A 16,822-nucleotide genomic window follows, 5' to 3' on the forward strand; every position below is an offset into this window, starting at 1 on the left:
TGCACTGCTAATGTGAACAGAGTCTTAATTTATGAGTACACCTCTAACCCACTACTTTTTTCAGCTGTGAGGATGTATTTCTTGGTTTACTGTAAAATTTCTTTGTACAATATATAAGGTTAACCTGCACCGATGCTGAATTTTATAGTGTAGGTAGAATTAAAAATGAAATACAGTACATTTACTTTTGTCCTATCTGAGAATCACTATTATGCTTTACAAGATGACATCTGTAACAAATGATGTACAAACATCACATCAATTAATTGATTTGCACATTAATTTGAAAATGCAGATTCAGGCAGATATTCCTGGCATAAGGCAGATGAATGTGAATGGCTCTGTCATTTGTAGTACAAGTTTTATTCATCATTTGATTCTGGCATCAGTGAGCAGTGTGGTGAGCACATCTCCTTCAGGTTTGCTGCAGAGAGAAAATCTGGGGTGTTTTTTGGTATAAAATACAAAGTTTCTCAAAAGTTTTCAAATGAAAAAATCCAGACAGTTAAAGGGACTAAGTATTATGTTTTGACAGAAGTAAGAGATACTCAAATCAATGTTTTCTAGGTATCAGCCACATTAAATGAATGACTAGGCTAAATCTGCTTAAGGTCTGTGTTTGTAAAGCTTTTTTAAATTTTGTGACTATAAGAAGCTATGCGTCCACTGAAGCTTGTAGGAAGATGAAATTAGAGAATTTCGTACTATGGTTTGTCTGTCACAGAGCATATAAGCAGACCTAGCAAGACCTAGATAAACTTCAGGTCAAATTAATCTTGAATTTTATGTTCTTCTTAAGCAATTTCAATCACAATTTAAGAAAAGGCCTCCAAAGGACTTGCAAAGGCACAGAAGTACTTTGATACAAGACAACTCTATCTGGGATTCTAACTAATATAATTTACAGAGGAAAATTTCAACACTTTTACTTAACATTGATCCACGTTTCTGAGATCTAATGACTATGGTTAAATTGTGGAAGCAGCAGATCAGATTTTGAGGAGGTTATTAAACTCTTTGTAGGACTCAAAATAATGCTGTGCTTTACAGAAATTATGACCATATTTTTCCAGAAATGCATGAAGCAGGTGACAATAACAATTCTCCTTCTGCACTGGTTTTTCATAAAATGCACCAGCATGTCTTGTTCATGTTATAAGATTTTCTGGTATGGCACACTGTCAGACAGTGGTCTAGGCAGAAGTAGAGAAAAAGGAATTAAACTTGTTTTTCTTTTCCAAATTCCTCCAACAATGGCCACTGCCTCTCTTGGCTTGCAGGTTCACTCAGCCATGTAGAACTGTTTTCTGCTTTGCTCGCAGTAAGAGTTTGTGGCCTTGTTTGCATTAAAGATCTATTCTTTAATATTTCCTTGCGGAAGTAATGAATGAGTAAAAACAGTTGTGAATAAAGCTGGTCAATATTTACTGCTGTTGTTGATTTATTCTTCCAGGTCCACTTGTAAATGCTGTAGCTTCAGCAGTCTCTGCTGCAGCACCTGGGCAAATGTATGTCCCTTAATTAATATTTGCATGCTGTATCTCAGGTTAGCTGTGAGGACTGAGCAGTAGAAAAAGGAGCTTATATCTTATCAGTCTTTATGGCTAGTACAGACTAGTTACATGGCTGTTACTTCATACAAAGTGTTATTTTGCATTACATTATGTGAAATTGCCATTAATTTATACATGTTAATTGTAAATCTAAGAATAATAGCACAACTCAGCTATCTTCTTATAGTGTATGTCTTCAGACCACAGGCAAATTCATAAGTTAATTTGCTATGTGGCTCCTACCATCTTGTTTTTTCTGAACTTGTATAATATATTGGCTCTAGTTAGTAGACTGTCCTCAGAAGGGATGTGGTGCACTGCATATCTAATCACTCAGAATACCTCTGGAGATGTCCCTGTGCAAGGGCTGCAGCACAGAAGGGTGGTTGTGGGTAAAAGTTGGAGACATGAAGTTGGAAATAATCCCAGATACACCCACTGGGCCAGTCTTAGTTTCTCCCTTCACAAGATAAGATTGTAGATATCCCTCCCCTCTCCAGCAGGAAATTTAATTTCACTTATGTAATTAAATAAAGCTAAGCTTATCAAGTCGGGTTGTAAGCACTGGTGGATTCATCTGGACCTGTATGGGGGGAAACAGGTAGGTGTCCAGAAGGGAGTGCAGATCTCAGGGTATTCCTTCAAGAACTGTGCTCTGGTGCCCTAATTGATGAGCCTGTCAGTTGTGCAGGAGGCTTGTAGGAGACAGTGAAGGCAAAGTACTGCTTGAGGACAAGGTGCAGGACTTAGAAACAATAAACAAGTACAGAAGAGGAGAGTTATATGATTCCATTTTAGTGCTGTGATCTCTATTTTCATCTCTGAAAACTTCCTGCTGGTCTCAGTGGTATACCTAATTTTTCATCACATATTATCCTTGTGCTTTCTCAATTGCTTCTTATTAAAGCTTCTAACCTGAAAGGTAAAAATACTCCCAGATTTATAGATAGTCGAGCATGGCCTTTAAAATTCTTTCACTACTCAGAGTGACCTGAATTTACAACTTTCTCAAACCCTAGTGCTTCTTTTTGTCCTTCACCTAGGATTTAATTTCAAGAGGTGATCTGTATGATAGAAGAATATTGTCTGTTCCTCCTTGAGGAGGAGCTTGGTGGGAGGAGGTGTGTGGCTGGCTCAATTCTCCCAAAAGGAACTGGAGGGTGTCTATGGGAACTGTGGGCAGGGTAAATGCAGTGCTGGTAATTCTGAAAGATTTAGGGTCAGACTCCTGCAGTAGAATTTGTCTCTTGCTTGCAGGGTTCCAGTACTTTCCTATATCAGTTATGACTACTGATATAGGAAATACACTTGATACTGCAAGGCTCCTTCTCATGATGCAGTTAGAAGAGTAAAGTATATACTCAACAGAAAATAACACTTCTCTTATGTGCCTTCAAAAGCCAGGAGTGGCTGCTGAAGGCAGTGAAGCATTCTAAGCGAGAATGAATTGAGAGTCTCAAAAAACTACGCATGTAACATATAAGAGCATGTGAACAAGGATCCCTAACTCTGTGTTGGTGTAGGGTATATAACTAACAGAAGATACGAAAATATAGGTAGTTGTCATGTTACACGTATGACTGACTTTCTAGAAAAAAAGGCCACTAGAATTTGTGATATCTGAAAGATACAAATTAGATCAGGAAAAACTACCATGGTGTATTTAAAATAAAATCTGTCTCATAAAGTATGAAAACTGATGCATACTCTTGCAAATGAAGACAAAGTGTAAACTGGAACAGGACTTCTGAGAGTTGCCTGTTCTTATGACAGTAGATAGCCACAAATATTCAACAACTGAGTGTTTCTTTTATGACTGGGGCAGCCATTTCCCAGATAGATGTCAATGGGATAAATGTCAGCCTACCTAGGATAAAGAGGATGTGACTCGACCTAGATCCTGCACACAGTCACAAGTGTTTTAGTATGAGGTTGACATGCAAAGAAAGTAAGCTCCTTGAAAAATGTTTTGGTTATTTTTATTTGAGTTGCATAGCAATATTTGTTCAATAGTATTGCAGCAGGACCAAAATCCCAAGTGATTGTGTTGCTGGAGATGCTCTTCGCAGCCATTATCCTGGCCATCCAAAGCAAACAAGCTACTGGTGAGGCTAACAGAGCCTTTGTTTCTCCCATATTTAGGTTTCCTGTGAAAGGGAATCAGAACATTGGTGCAGACACATACCTGATGACCACAACTGTGATATTTACCTGAGAAGTCAAGTGACCTTAAACCCCATTGAACACAGTGCCATGCAATTTGAAAAGAAATATATGGCATGAAAATATACAGTCTAATAGGGACACAAAGTTTGGAAGTGGAATAATGTCAATAATGGTAAGAGATCAGCCTTCTTTTGCTTGCCTGCCTTAATGTACGGGGTGTCATCAACAGAATAACTTAGTGCTTACCATTACAGTTTATGGAAATCTCAGAGCAGTTCAAACGGCAGCAAAGGGTTTTTTCTTGTAGTTTGTCCTTCCTAAAGTTTATGCTTGCACTCAAGTTTTGCAGACAATCTTCCCTTAATAGATTCACACATTTTCAGGATCATTCTCTTGAGTTACTGAGCTCCATCCCGCCATCCCTACCCTGCAAGTCATTACAGGGAGTGAGATATTTAACTCTTATTTGTAAGAGATATTTAACTCTTATTTATATTCTTCATGATTAGCAGATCACCTTATGCCAGTACTTCCCTGAGATTATTTACCTAAAGAGATAAGTACATGTTAAAAAAATTATCTGTAATTTAAATCCAGTCATTCTCTGTTTAAAATATTTTGTTTGTTATGGCACTGGCCCTGATGCATTAACTACAAATTTAAGAAGTCAGAAAAACAAATCTTCATTTTTTTTCTCTTTATTCACTATGATGACAATATGCTTGGAGTTGCCTATGTGGTAACATTTCATATCTCCTTTATTTGCAGCTTTTCCTTTTTCTGTCACCCAAAAATAATTTAAAAAATACAGAAAAGGTAACTGCAAATTTGGGAAGACTTCCAAGGCTGGACTCTCTGGATTACCTTTTGTTACTTGACTGCATATTGTTATTATTATTGATATTACTGATATTAGACTGGTTTTGGTGTGTGCTTCGTGTTCTACAAATAACAGAAGGGAAAACAGAAAAGAAAAATCCTCCAAAAAAAGATTCCTAGACAAAAAGCACACAATCTAAGATAAGGTATTGTCCTAAATTACTTTTATTATATATACATTTAAAAAGGTTAAATTTCAAATTAAAGGTTTCTTTAATATTCAACTACCTGTTTTACAAAGTGAACCTTCCTTACTATGTCAATTTTTGCAGCTATTCAAATTCAAGTAAAATCCAGTCTAAGCAGTCTGCATTGATATGATTTATTCTTTCATTTTAAGAAAGAGTGAAAATTAAATTCAAAAGTGAGCACCTATCTCCACCTGTTAATCTATTCATAAAAATATTATCTGCTGCATGAATATTCATTTCTTACATCCTTGCTGATAAACTAATGGGTTTATATTGTTCAGGCTTTTTGCTTCTTTAATACTTGTTCCAGCTTTGTCAGTGTGGACTATTTAGCAGTTTAGTATCTAAAATGGCAGTACATATATATTGAGATTAAGCAGTTTAAATTTATCTGATGTGAGGTGATTTAAATAAAAATGTGCAGGTTAGCTCTTATTTTGAGTTCATAGGATTTTGTGTCATTCCAACTCCAGAATAGTTGTTTTATAACCAAGCTCATATTTAATTACTGTCAGGGGTTTGGAAAGCTGTCTTCCCACTTTTCTTCAGATTTTATTGTGGAGTTATTCAGTGAACTGCATTGATAAACGATAAAATTTTAGGGTTTTCTCTTCCTTACACAAAAGACCACTGGGAAGAGACCATCTTTTGTGCAGGTTCACATGGCAGGATTACTGGGTATGAAAAGTACTAAAACTCATTAATGTGGGCAACAGCTAGTTCTTTCAAGCACATATTCTCTAGGGAATTTTTCTGAATTTGTTTGTACACATCTATTTAAGATACATGTTTCTCTCTACAGAGAGATCAGAAAGGGTTCAAAATTTTCAGGTGCATTTACCTTGATAATAAGAAAAATTCAGCCTAGTGCTGGTACCATTCTCTTCATTCTTAGAGTGTAGGAGGTTTTGCAGAAGTTGAGGCAGGATGAGATCTGGGTCAGAAGAGGGAAATATAAATAGAAATCTCCTTTTCCTCCCTTAAAATTATGGGGATTTTAATGTCCTTTTTTTACTGCCAGTGTAGTCTCCACTTTGCTTTGTGGAAAATCTGATTTCATTTTGTTTCAGGAAAAAAAATCAAGCAATATACCTTTCTGCAGGGAGACTGCAGAAAACTATTCCAGTCCTTAAACATGTTAGTCTGAATTATATCCTGATACATAAAGTACTTTAAAAAATACCCTTGAAATCAAAGTTAATTTTAAATGAAAGTCTGTCAGTAAAGTAAGTCCAAAATAAACGTTCTTTATATCTCTGGAGTTTCCCTGAAATATTTAAAAAACTCTTGCAAAAAAAAAAAAAAAATTGGTTTTCCCCCCGAAATCTGAAAATCTACTTGGATTCATGAAAATATTAACTTTTTAGGCTAGAAAAATTCTTAATATTTATTATGTTTATTAACTGATTGCTTTCAAATTTCATTTTTTATAAAGAATTCCTTCTATACAGCAAAGAATCTTAGACTGGACCTTTTCTACCAACTCTGAAATCCCTGGTAGTATTCCACTTTATTTTGACTTTTCACCTGTATCTTTTTCTGCAATTTTCCTTCTCAGAATCACTTGCAGGTATGAGGACATGACTGAGAAAAACAGTAAGTCTGCTTTAATGCGCCGGTTCTGGCTGCTGGGTTATCTCTGTGTCGTCAGGTGCTTGTTCGTATTTCTCTCTAAGTGCAGGCTCTTTCACTTACCAAAGCTCATTTTATTGCCTTCTTTTCCTGCTGCTTTCATCTCTGTGGCACCTGAGTGTTTTGTTCAATTGAGTTCTACTTTTTACTGCTACCTGCAAATTTGTCCAGAGGGCAGTGTGAAACAGAGGCACAGATCATGGTATCTGAGATCTTCTTATTTGCAAGGACAATGTATTTTTATAAAAAGTTTTACTACTAGCCACTAGCAAACATTCCACCATTACTTCTTGAAAGAATAATATTGAAGCATGGTGAACCCAAACCCACAGTTGCCATTCTTCTGGAAGATGAACTGTGCAATATTGAAGATATTTTTAATTAAACAGAAGATACTCCTGCCTGGTAAACTGTATAAGCAATTGTAACAAATAAAGCAGTTATTATCTGGACTGAACCTATACAAACCTAGAATGTGTTTACTTCAGTGTTTATAAATCTAAAGAAACACTGATTTTCAGCAGTGGTTATTACCATGCTGGTCAGGGCGATGGACTCTGTCACCATTCCATGTGATAGTTCAGTATTTTTAAGGCTTATCAAAAGCATTTGTCAAAGTGGCACTTGTTGTTAAAGACAAGTTGAACAACACTACATTTTTATGCTAAAATGAATGGGGCTGCCACTTGGCAAAACCCATGCCAACAGCCAGAGCAGAGAAAGACTTGAATATTTGAATAAGAGAAGGCTTGTTCCTATTAGGAATGCCATGAACACAGAGGAATTTGGTTCCACTTTCCCTTGCAGTATGTCCTGTCTTCCTCTGAGCATTTTGCAGAGGAAGGTATTTTGCACGGCCTCTGTACACAGGGAAAGGGAAGATGCTGAGAGCCAGTCTGTGCCAAAGCTAATCTAGGAAGGTCCACGGTCTCGCTTGTTGCCCCTTCCCTCCTCTGCAAAACATCTTTACAGAAGCTTCAGTTGGTTCCACTCCCTTTGAAGCCCATGTTTTCTGGAAACTGGAGCTCTTATTAAGTGCCTGCAGTAAATTTCTTACGCATTCCACTTGATTACAGATCCGTAAATATCACTTTGTTTCTAAACTGAACATATTGATGGTTAAATACGTAAGCATGGCCTGTGGAGAAAATGAAACTGTACTGGTCACCTCCACCATTGGTGCAGCCCTCAGGGCATGGGTAGAACTTTTGTCTTGCTCCTGAGATTCTGCCTCCCTCCATGACTCTGGGGCTCTGGGGACTGCTGTTAAATGGAGTTCCTGACCATTTGTGTTTGTGTGTCGGGAGGCCCATGTGACTTCCAGTGAAGTGAAATTGCAGTGTTAACCTCCCTTTGAATGCTCTGGCCCACACATTGAGGATTTTAGACCAGAGCAGTCACTTCTGAAAGATTGCCTGCCTAAAATTTCACACTACTGCAAAAATTCTCCACAAGTAGGAGAAATAAGAAATAAGAAATAAGAAATAAGAAATAAGAAATAAGAAATAAGAAATAAGAAATATTTTTGCCTGACTGCCTATTTTGTCTAACTATCTATTGTGGCTGATCAATTTTCCAAAATGGCCATTCAATTCCCTAAATTAATGGATTTCTACCTCTAATGTTTCTTATACCTGTACCACTGATATTTTTCCAATGCTCCACCTGAAAATGAATATTGAGGGAGGAGAAATGTGTACAAGCAGTTGCAAGGTTACCTTCCTACTGGCATGAAACACAAATGCCCCTCCTTGCCTGAATGTCATGGGCACTACATCACGTTGAGCTCAATGAGTGGGTGGTGGTGGGAATGAGAGTGTAGGTAATACCTGATTGCTTTATTTCGGATGAATGCTCAGGGTAGCAGTATTCAGTATTCTCTGCAAAAGGAAGACCACAGTTACCACCAAGATTATGGAGCAATTTTCTATTCTGTCCTGAGTGATTGTTCCCACAGTGCCAATCAGAAAAATAGAAATTATCTTGTTTTGTTATAGAGAGCACCCCCAAAAAATTTGGAAGGTGATTCAAGGTGAAAAATCCAGTTAATGCTTTTTCTCTTTTGAGTATTTTTGGTAAAATTTATCCTGATTCAGCAACTATGCTCTTCATCACTGTCTTTTTCATTGGTAGCAACGTTGAATGGAATTTGTCTAAACCTACTCACACTGTTTTTCCTCCAAGTCCTTTTCTCCCTTGTTACCCCTCAGCTTCACACTGAGTCTCTAATTTTTATCTGACTGTTGAAAATGAGAATACTTATGTGTCTTGGCTTATATTGTCCTGGATATTCATGCTGGAGCAAGTACTCAGGACCACTATCTGTACTGAGGAAAATTGCCCCAGACTGTAGGCAAGAAAGCAGTCTCTCCTGTGCTTTCTCATGGAGAACATATCCCAGAGCCTGGTTCCGCTGGAGGGTGCTGGAGGAGGTCCTTGGGTAACAATAACCAGCCCTGTCAAGATCCTGAGGGAAAAGGCAAGATGCTTCTGGAGTACTGGAATATTTTTGGTAGACCTAGCTGGATTTCATCATTTTGGGAACCTCTGAAAAGGCTCCTGTTTCCCAGCAGCTGGGCTTGAAAATTAAGTTTTGGTGAGTACCCAAATTCTGAAATAAAATAAAATTACTCCTACCAAGGCAAAGCCAAGTTGTTCTATTTGTCATTGGTCTGGAAGTTAGCAGAGACATCATCATAGTACTGGAATGCATTCACATTTTTCTCCCTTAAATGTGTTGTTAGATTCCATGTTCAAATATATTTTCCTCTTTTTGCTTTTTTTTTTTGCATTTAGATGCTTGTATGATTTTAAACCTAATAGATCCTTTGCGTGTCAGTGACAGCATCTCCATTTAAACGCAGAATACCTCTTGAAGGCAATTGTTTGGTGGAGAGATTGGAGATAGAGCACAGAAATAAATTGCATATATCTTTGGTTTTGATTTTTTCCCTCTAAAACCTGCATTTCATCTGAATGGAGATGCATAAAAATCCCATTAAAATTGGTTCCACTTCTTTGAAATGTGCTGTAAAACTAATTCTAACAAAGTTGACATTTTATATGCTCATATCATGACTTACAAAAGGTAATAAAAATAAATTCTCTTGTATAGTCACCATAAAACCTGGTATGAGATGAACATTATGTTTGCTACAGATATACTTACTACTATGCCAGTGAAAAGAGACCCTATCAAATAATACTTTTACTTTCACTTGGCTAAATTTTCAGCTGCCTTGTAGGCTGAAAACATTCTTTGCTAATATCTTTCTTGGTGGAAAAGTGAACTTTTAATAATTATTCAGATTGACCCCAAATGAATATTTTCATCTATTTTTTTCCCCAGTCAATGAACTGAAGAAGGATTCCGTTATTCACCAGAAGAACCTACACCCTGCCAAACTTTACCAATGAGTTCATGAAACATGAGCTGCACAAATTCCGTTCTTTTGTGTGAGCTCCCATTACAGATCTAAGCAGGTCTGCAAGATACTCACACCAAGATAATCCAGTGCTCTCATCTTGAAAGTAATTGCTGTATGTGTCTTTGGACAGAACAAGTATTTCAGAAGCAGTCCTATACTCATAACATCAATTGCTGCTACAATGTTTTTTTTTCTCCTAAGTTGCTGCTTAAGTGAAAATGTAATCAAGATTTTTTTGTATATGATCATGCTGAATCTCTCCCCTACAGTGTAGTTTTGAGTAGTTATAGGAACCAATAACACTCAAACAAGTACATTGCTGCTGCAGTGCTCTCAAGAACAAACTGATACTGAGTCTGGATTTACCTTGTGAGATAAACATTTGGATCCAATTTTCCATATTGTGATAAACCCTGATAACTTAAGGTTGAATTTTTGGAGCTTGAGGAGCTTTAATAGGCCTATATTCTCTGGTAACAGACTATCCAAAGGCAACATTTGTAAAAGTACCTCTGTAATTTAGGACGCTGAGACTGGCTGATCTTAAGGTGCATCAGAAATTAGTTTGAAAGACCTGTCTCAGGTGCTGTATATAGATGTTATAGCATCAATATGAAACAAAGATTTCCAAATTTTTATTCACAGCTTGCTGCTTTATGTCTGTGCAGCTAGATTCATTCACTTGTTGGGCAGAAGGTCAAAAGGAGAATGCTATGTGTTGCCAGGATCTGCCTGAGTTTTAACAGGCAATACAGAGGAGAAAGCTGGCCCAGCAGGGCTCCAGCACAATGTTGCATGAAAGCCTTCTCTTGAGGAAAAAGTATTCTACATGGATTCAGTTTTCTGAGGAGACACAACAGAGAACAAACTTTACTCACAAGAAGTTCTGACAAGTGTAAGCTTCTTGTCAGGTCTTCAATAACTTCCAGATAATGTATGCAGGCATTCCTGCCTCCTCCTTAAAGAGAAATCTGTTCGGTATTTTTATGAGTTAGTGATTAAAGAGCCTCTATTTCATATTAAAAGTCTTTTTATAACTTCAGAAAATGCCCAGAAACTTTGCATATGTTTTCAAACACAAATGAGAGTACTACGTTCACATGAGTGATATTGTAGATAGTGATGGTTGAAAACAATGAAAACCAAGTCACAAAATACTTTAAATGTCAAGGTGACTTGAATTTCATGGTGTTCAGCCTTTTCTTAATTTTTTGAAGGTTTTACAAAGTACCTTCTCTTCAAACCTGTTTTTATTGCCAACTGCAACAAAGACTATCAAAAGAACAGAAATTCCCTTTTCATTTTAATTTCTTGTTTTTTCTTTTGCCATTCTGTGTCTTTTAAAATCGTCTCCAATTTCCAAAGTGACAGAAATACAGAAAGTGATTTTTTCCCTTCCTTTTTTCTTAGCTTGATAGTCTGTGTTCATCCCAGTCACAGGATATTTCATAGCAATTCCAGAGTGGCAAACAAAAACAGGAAGGGAAAAATAAAATTTAACAAGAAAAAAAGAAAAAGCTTTTAGTCTGCACTTTTTTTATGTTCAGTCATAAAAGGAAAGGAAGAGGGAAATACATGAAAACACCAAACTCTTGACATTTGATTTTGAATATTTTCAACACCAATGAATATGTGGGATATTAAAAGCAAAACCAAATAAAAGTCTGAAAACATTTGATATGCTTCTTCAATCACAAAAAAGGGCCACTTTTGACATGGCAAATGGAGCCAGGGGTAAACAACTGACTGACTTGAATTCAAACACCTTCATAATGGTAAATCAGTTCTTGAGTGGAATATATACTCTCCTTGAATAGGGGCTGGTAGTCTTACCTCTGTTTGCTTCAAGATTTCCATGGAAGGTATCAGTCTCATGCAAGGCAACATCATCTGACTTTGGTTACTATGGAAACTGGCTGTGCATGGTTGCAACTGTAGGCAATGGCTACAGGTTTTTTTATCTTTTTGTATTTGGGCTGTCTGAATGATCTTGTAATGTGACGTGTTGCATAAAACTATGTTCTTTATTCTCAAAGAGGCAGCACAATTAGCAGATTTCAGTGTTTTAGAAATAGCTTTCCAGTTGGAAACAGTCCTTCTGCTGTGTGGTGTTTTGAGTACCCATTATAGCTTGAGTGATCTGATTGAGAAGACTCAAAGTTTGGTTTTGATTTCTTTCTCCCTTCCCCCCAAATATTACTGTTTAATTGTTGACACTTTACATGCAGCCAGGGCTCTTCTTGGAAACTGGAAAAAGTGTATGTGAATTCTATTTGGCTTGGGAAAGATATGCTGCCAATACCAGAAGACAGGATTGAGACCCGTGAAAGGAGGAGTGATACCAATGATACCCATTTACAGTTCTGGATTTGCCAGCTCAACTGGGTCACAGACCAGCTTCCACCCAGTGGAGGTGTCAAGAAGGTGTGTAGCGGTGGGGAAGCTTAATGTAAAAGTGGAGTAGAGGAAACTGATAAAAACTGCTTTAGTAATGTTTTAAAGACATATCTTATGCTATATGTGTACTTTAACAAGGCCTTTAAAAATGTTCTACACTCTCAAAACAAACCTCCTTCTGAGTGCTTTAACTTCACCTGCAAGGTCTTGCTACAGCTTCATCTGTACATGCATTACAGGGGAAATGGCAGCTGTTTTAGTGAGGCATCTTCGGGGTTTGTTTCTGTCACTGGGATACTAAGAGCAGTTCCTGAGGTATGGCTTTGAGATCTTTCCTCTTTTTATAGGAGGCCTGTATGAAACTTCGAAGATTGTCTAGTCTGGTCTAGTGGAAGGTTTCTTGCCTGTGACAGGGGGCTAGAACTAGGTAATCTACAAGGTTCTTTCCAACCTAAACCATTATGTGACTCTGTGATTCTATAATTCTAAGATGGGCTTGCGTCATTGTAGCCTGATGCCATGGTCACCTCTAGGCTTTGTCTTGTTCACACAAGTCTGAACAGACTAGCTGGCCTTATTGATTTGAATTGTTGCCCCTTACAGCTCAGCTGTGCTCCCTGATCAATCTGTATGACAGCCTGTGTCATCCAAAATGAGTTTAGTCATCTGCCTACATTGCACAAACAAAACGTTGACTTGATGGCTCTCTGGTCCCACTCCTGGAGCCAGATGGAATGAACCTCTTTGGCCTTCTGGGCACGTCAGAGCAGTTCAATGTCAGTCACGGCTTTCCAGAGCAGTGAATGCAAAAAAAGAGTATGCTGTTGACATTTTATTAACTTGAAGGATTATACTTTCAGCAACATTCCAGAAAATAGTTTATCTACGGTGTATTATCTGTTACACCCACATTTGAATTTCAATACTCATCAGTTCATAAGCAGAAACAACTTCAGAGAAAACAGGGACAGCATTTATCACGTTGTGCTGTTTACCACTGGAAAGAAAACAGAGGAGCATTCCTATTCTGTCATACCTGTATTCTCTTTGTCGCATTACAGTCTCCTGAAGGATAGCTCTGCCCATTGCTTTTTCAAGCTTTTGTCCACATACACAGGTAAAATTAGCACAAAGGCAGTGTTATTGAGCGTGCCAGTTAGGTCTTTTGGGTACTTCAGGGGCCAATTCTATTTTTCTTGTTCTTCGTCTTACATTTTGAGCAGAAGCTTTCTTTTCCTGAGTGCCTATGCATTACATAGCACAAAGTGGATGAAGGATTTTAGATAACTGCCAATAGTAATCCCTGCTGCTGCAATTTCCTCTTCCACGGTGCTGAATGTGCTCTATTTTCCCCAAGGGCACTCAGAGCTCTCACCTGGGGACTGGCTCCCAGTCAATGTTTAGTGTTGGTGCTTCTGATTCCCGTGTTGAACTGGTGGTCAGGTATGATCTCTGGCCCATTTGTTCTGCAACAAACAGAGATGCAGAATAAGCTTAAAGTAAATAATGTTGTAACTCATTTCTTAATATCTCATTTAGCTTTATGAGCATAAGAGCAGAAAGGAAGAGTCAGGCTCACATGCTTTTTTTCACAAAGCTTTCAAGCTAAAAGTTAGTTGGTACTCCTCACAGTATTTTCTGATGAGTTTCTGATATGTTTCCTCACACATTTCTGATTATTTTTTTCTGCTCTGTGGAAACAGATCAGTGTAGCTTCCATGTGTGTACAGATGTGAGGGGGAACTCTGTTGCCTGCCTTCTCCGTCTCTCTGATGCAGAAGACAGAAATCAGAGAAAAAAACATTCAACAGAATGAGTGAATGGAAGCAAAACCAACACAGCAAGAGGGCTGGGGGGTAGCAGCAGTCTGAACAGGAGAGAGGGTAGACACAGACTTCAGAGAAAGAAGACACATTCAGGAGTAGCTTTGAAAGAATAATTTTGTTAAGATTTAACAAGTTAATCACTGCATGCTAATTACTGTTAATGAAAAGATTAAAAATAATAAAAGCCATTCATCTCATTCCAAAATAATTAGCCTTAATAACTTGTTTGTACAGCATATAGAAAGAGATTTTGTTGGGAATCCGCCCAACATCTGTGTATGCACAGTGTATACACCAGCAATAAAATTTTGTTAAATGTCTGACAGATGTGGGATCATCAGCTTTGCTGAGACTTTAACAGAGTTCCAGGGATCTGAGTACGAAATTATTCTGATTTTCTGCCAGGTTTGCAGGTGCTCATGTTTCTGAAAATGAGGATCATCTCTCTGTATTCTCCCTTAAGTATGTATGTTGCATTAGTCTTGCTCTATGTCTCGAGAAATGGAAGAGGTGTTAAGGGAATTCATCAGGATGATTAGGGAATCACTGCTGGACTTGGGATCTGCCTTCCTGGCACCTGTGGCAAGATTTATGCAGGTTTCCCATCCTGCATGGCTCATGTGTACCACAATTTTGAGCAATAATTTTCTTCTGATAATGCTGATAAGTGGCATCAATTCCCTTTGTTATTGTTGTGAAATGATTTAGCTGGTGTGTAATTCAATTTCTTTACACACAAGGAAAAGTTAATATATCACTTACTGCTGCTTGTATTCAGTCATTACAGCAGTCAGCCAAATCACTGGTAATGCAAGCTGAGGGGTACAAGTGTGAAATGGCAGGGATTTCTCATCCAGGTGTCTCGAGTAATTGAAGCTATCTACAGAGAAATCTTGCTGAGTGAAAAAGGGCAGAATATTATAAACATCATTACAGACCTTATAAAATTGAATGAATGATAAAGGTGTTGAGGAGGATAATGAGTCTAGGTGAGTATCACATCTGGAGATTCCTTACTGAATAGCTCTGCTTAAACCATTCATCTGTTTATGGCTCTGACTTGCACGTTTGTTGCCATACTGGCTACTGCTGGAGAATTAGGCAGTCTAAATAATCTGGACTAGCACTGCTGGCTACCACACTGGCTATTCAGGTCTTTAGATCTTTAGCATTTTGATCTTCCACACATGAAAGGAGTGCAGCTTTTTCCCAGCTGTCCTTCAAGTGCAAATGTCTCCAATGTCAGCAGTGTAAGGGACCCTCCACAGCAAACTGGGCACATACTTTCCTGGTTTCTGCAGGCTGTGCTGAACAAGCTGCAGCAGCAGCATGTGGTTAAGCTGATGCAGGGCATAGTCTTTGTCCTAAAGGAGTCTCATCAGAGCTGCTCTCTTGCAAATTGTTTTTAGGTGGAAGTGTCATCTGCTGCACCTGGGTAAGTGGGGCAGAAGCCTCTTAAATGGTGGTGGTGAGGGTTAAAGGTAGCTGGAGCAAGCAAAATGAGGAGGGTTAGGGCTGTGGTGGGGCTGCTATCTTTGTGGTGCCATGAGGATGCCTATCTCAGGTCCTTTGCTCAATTTCTGCTGAAGTTCTTAGGCTTCATCTTCTGGGGTACTGCTGCAGCTCAGGCCTTTGGTGGAGTTTTGGTGATCCTGCTGTTCAGGAACTACAGATATTTATTCCCAGAGTCTTACTTGTCTCTCCCTGGTTGGTTGGCTCTTGCAACTGCACTTACATTGCTGCCTACTGGAGTTTTGGCTGTCTCTATTTCTGTTAAGTGTTCCCGCAATAAGCAAGGGACTCTCATGTATTTGCTGCTGCTCCTTCTTTGCCTGGAAATGTCTTCAGCAGTTCTGGCACATTCCTACTGTATTAGGACATCTTCTCAGCTGGAAAGTGCTATGGGTTACCTTGTTCACCAGCACAATTGGACGTGTTCCCAGGATCCTGGAAGCAGTGCTGTGGATGTAATGCAGAGGAAGCTGCAGTGTTGTGGGGTCCACAACTACACAGACTGGCTAAAGGCATCATCTTCTTCTTGGTATCATCCAGCTTGTGTCCCTGAAAGCTGCTGTAAGGAGAAGCATCCTCACTGTAAGGGAGACTTAGACCATGTGGAGCAGCTTTCTCCAGAAGGCTGTCTAAAGAAGCTGGAAGACCAGTTGTGTTTCGCCATGATGTACATATTTGGGTGTTGTACTCTGCTAAGCATCTTGGAGTTCTTGGCTGGTGTCAGCAACGGCATCCTCATGAGACATCAGCCATTCCATGACCTCAATATTCTGGACTCATTTACCTTCTCACAGGTCTATAGGTACTAGCTGCTTTGCTGGACATGCTGCATGTGTCCTTAGTTTTGTAGTACTTTGTGTTTGCATTGGAATACAACTTAAAAAAAAAAAATTTTCATGTAAATCAAACTAATTGATCACTGCTGGATTTATTTCTTTAATGTCATGATATTAGATCAGTCCTCCCATGGTTCTTTTTTCAATAAACATTCTTATCTGAAAAGCTTCTAGGGTTGGGTCTTCAACATGTGCAGACATAAAACTACTGTATGTGAGAGTAGGGGAAGCAGTAAGAAAAGGCATATCTGGCTCAGGGCAGCTTGTTATGGGGTCATGAACTGAACTTTTGGACTGAAGCTAAACTGTAGTAGAATCTTGGAGAGAAATTAATGTTCAGATTCTTCTTCTTTCAAACTTGTTGAATGCTTTGGTTTTTCTATAAGAAGACCTTTCAATAAA

At 38.4% G+C, this 16,822-nt stretch overlaps 1 protein-coding gene across 1 annotated transcript; it reads left to right on the top strand.

The window, feature by feature from the left end:
* Positions 1–15,571: 15,571 nt before the first annotated feature.
* Positions 15,572–16,393, top strand: LOC309585153 (tetraspanin-3-like; the record flags this gene model as incomplete). The annotated part of the gene is made up of 1 exon (XM_082301686.1): positions 15,572–16,393. The coding sequence occupies one exon, from the start codon at positions 15,572–15,574 to the stop codon at positions 16,391–16,393; it is 822 nt and encodes a 273-aa protein (XP_082157812.1).
* Between the last annotated feature and the right edge of the window lie 429 nt (positions 16,394–16,822).

Source organism: Coloeus monedula, assembly GCF_965178545.1.
Source record: "Coloeus monedula genome assembly, chromosome: Z".
Taxonomy (NCBI): domain Eukaryota; kingdom Metazoa; phylum Chordata; class Aves; order Passeriformes; family Corvidae; genus Coloeus; species Coloeus monedula.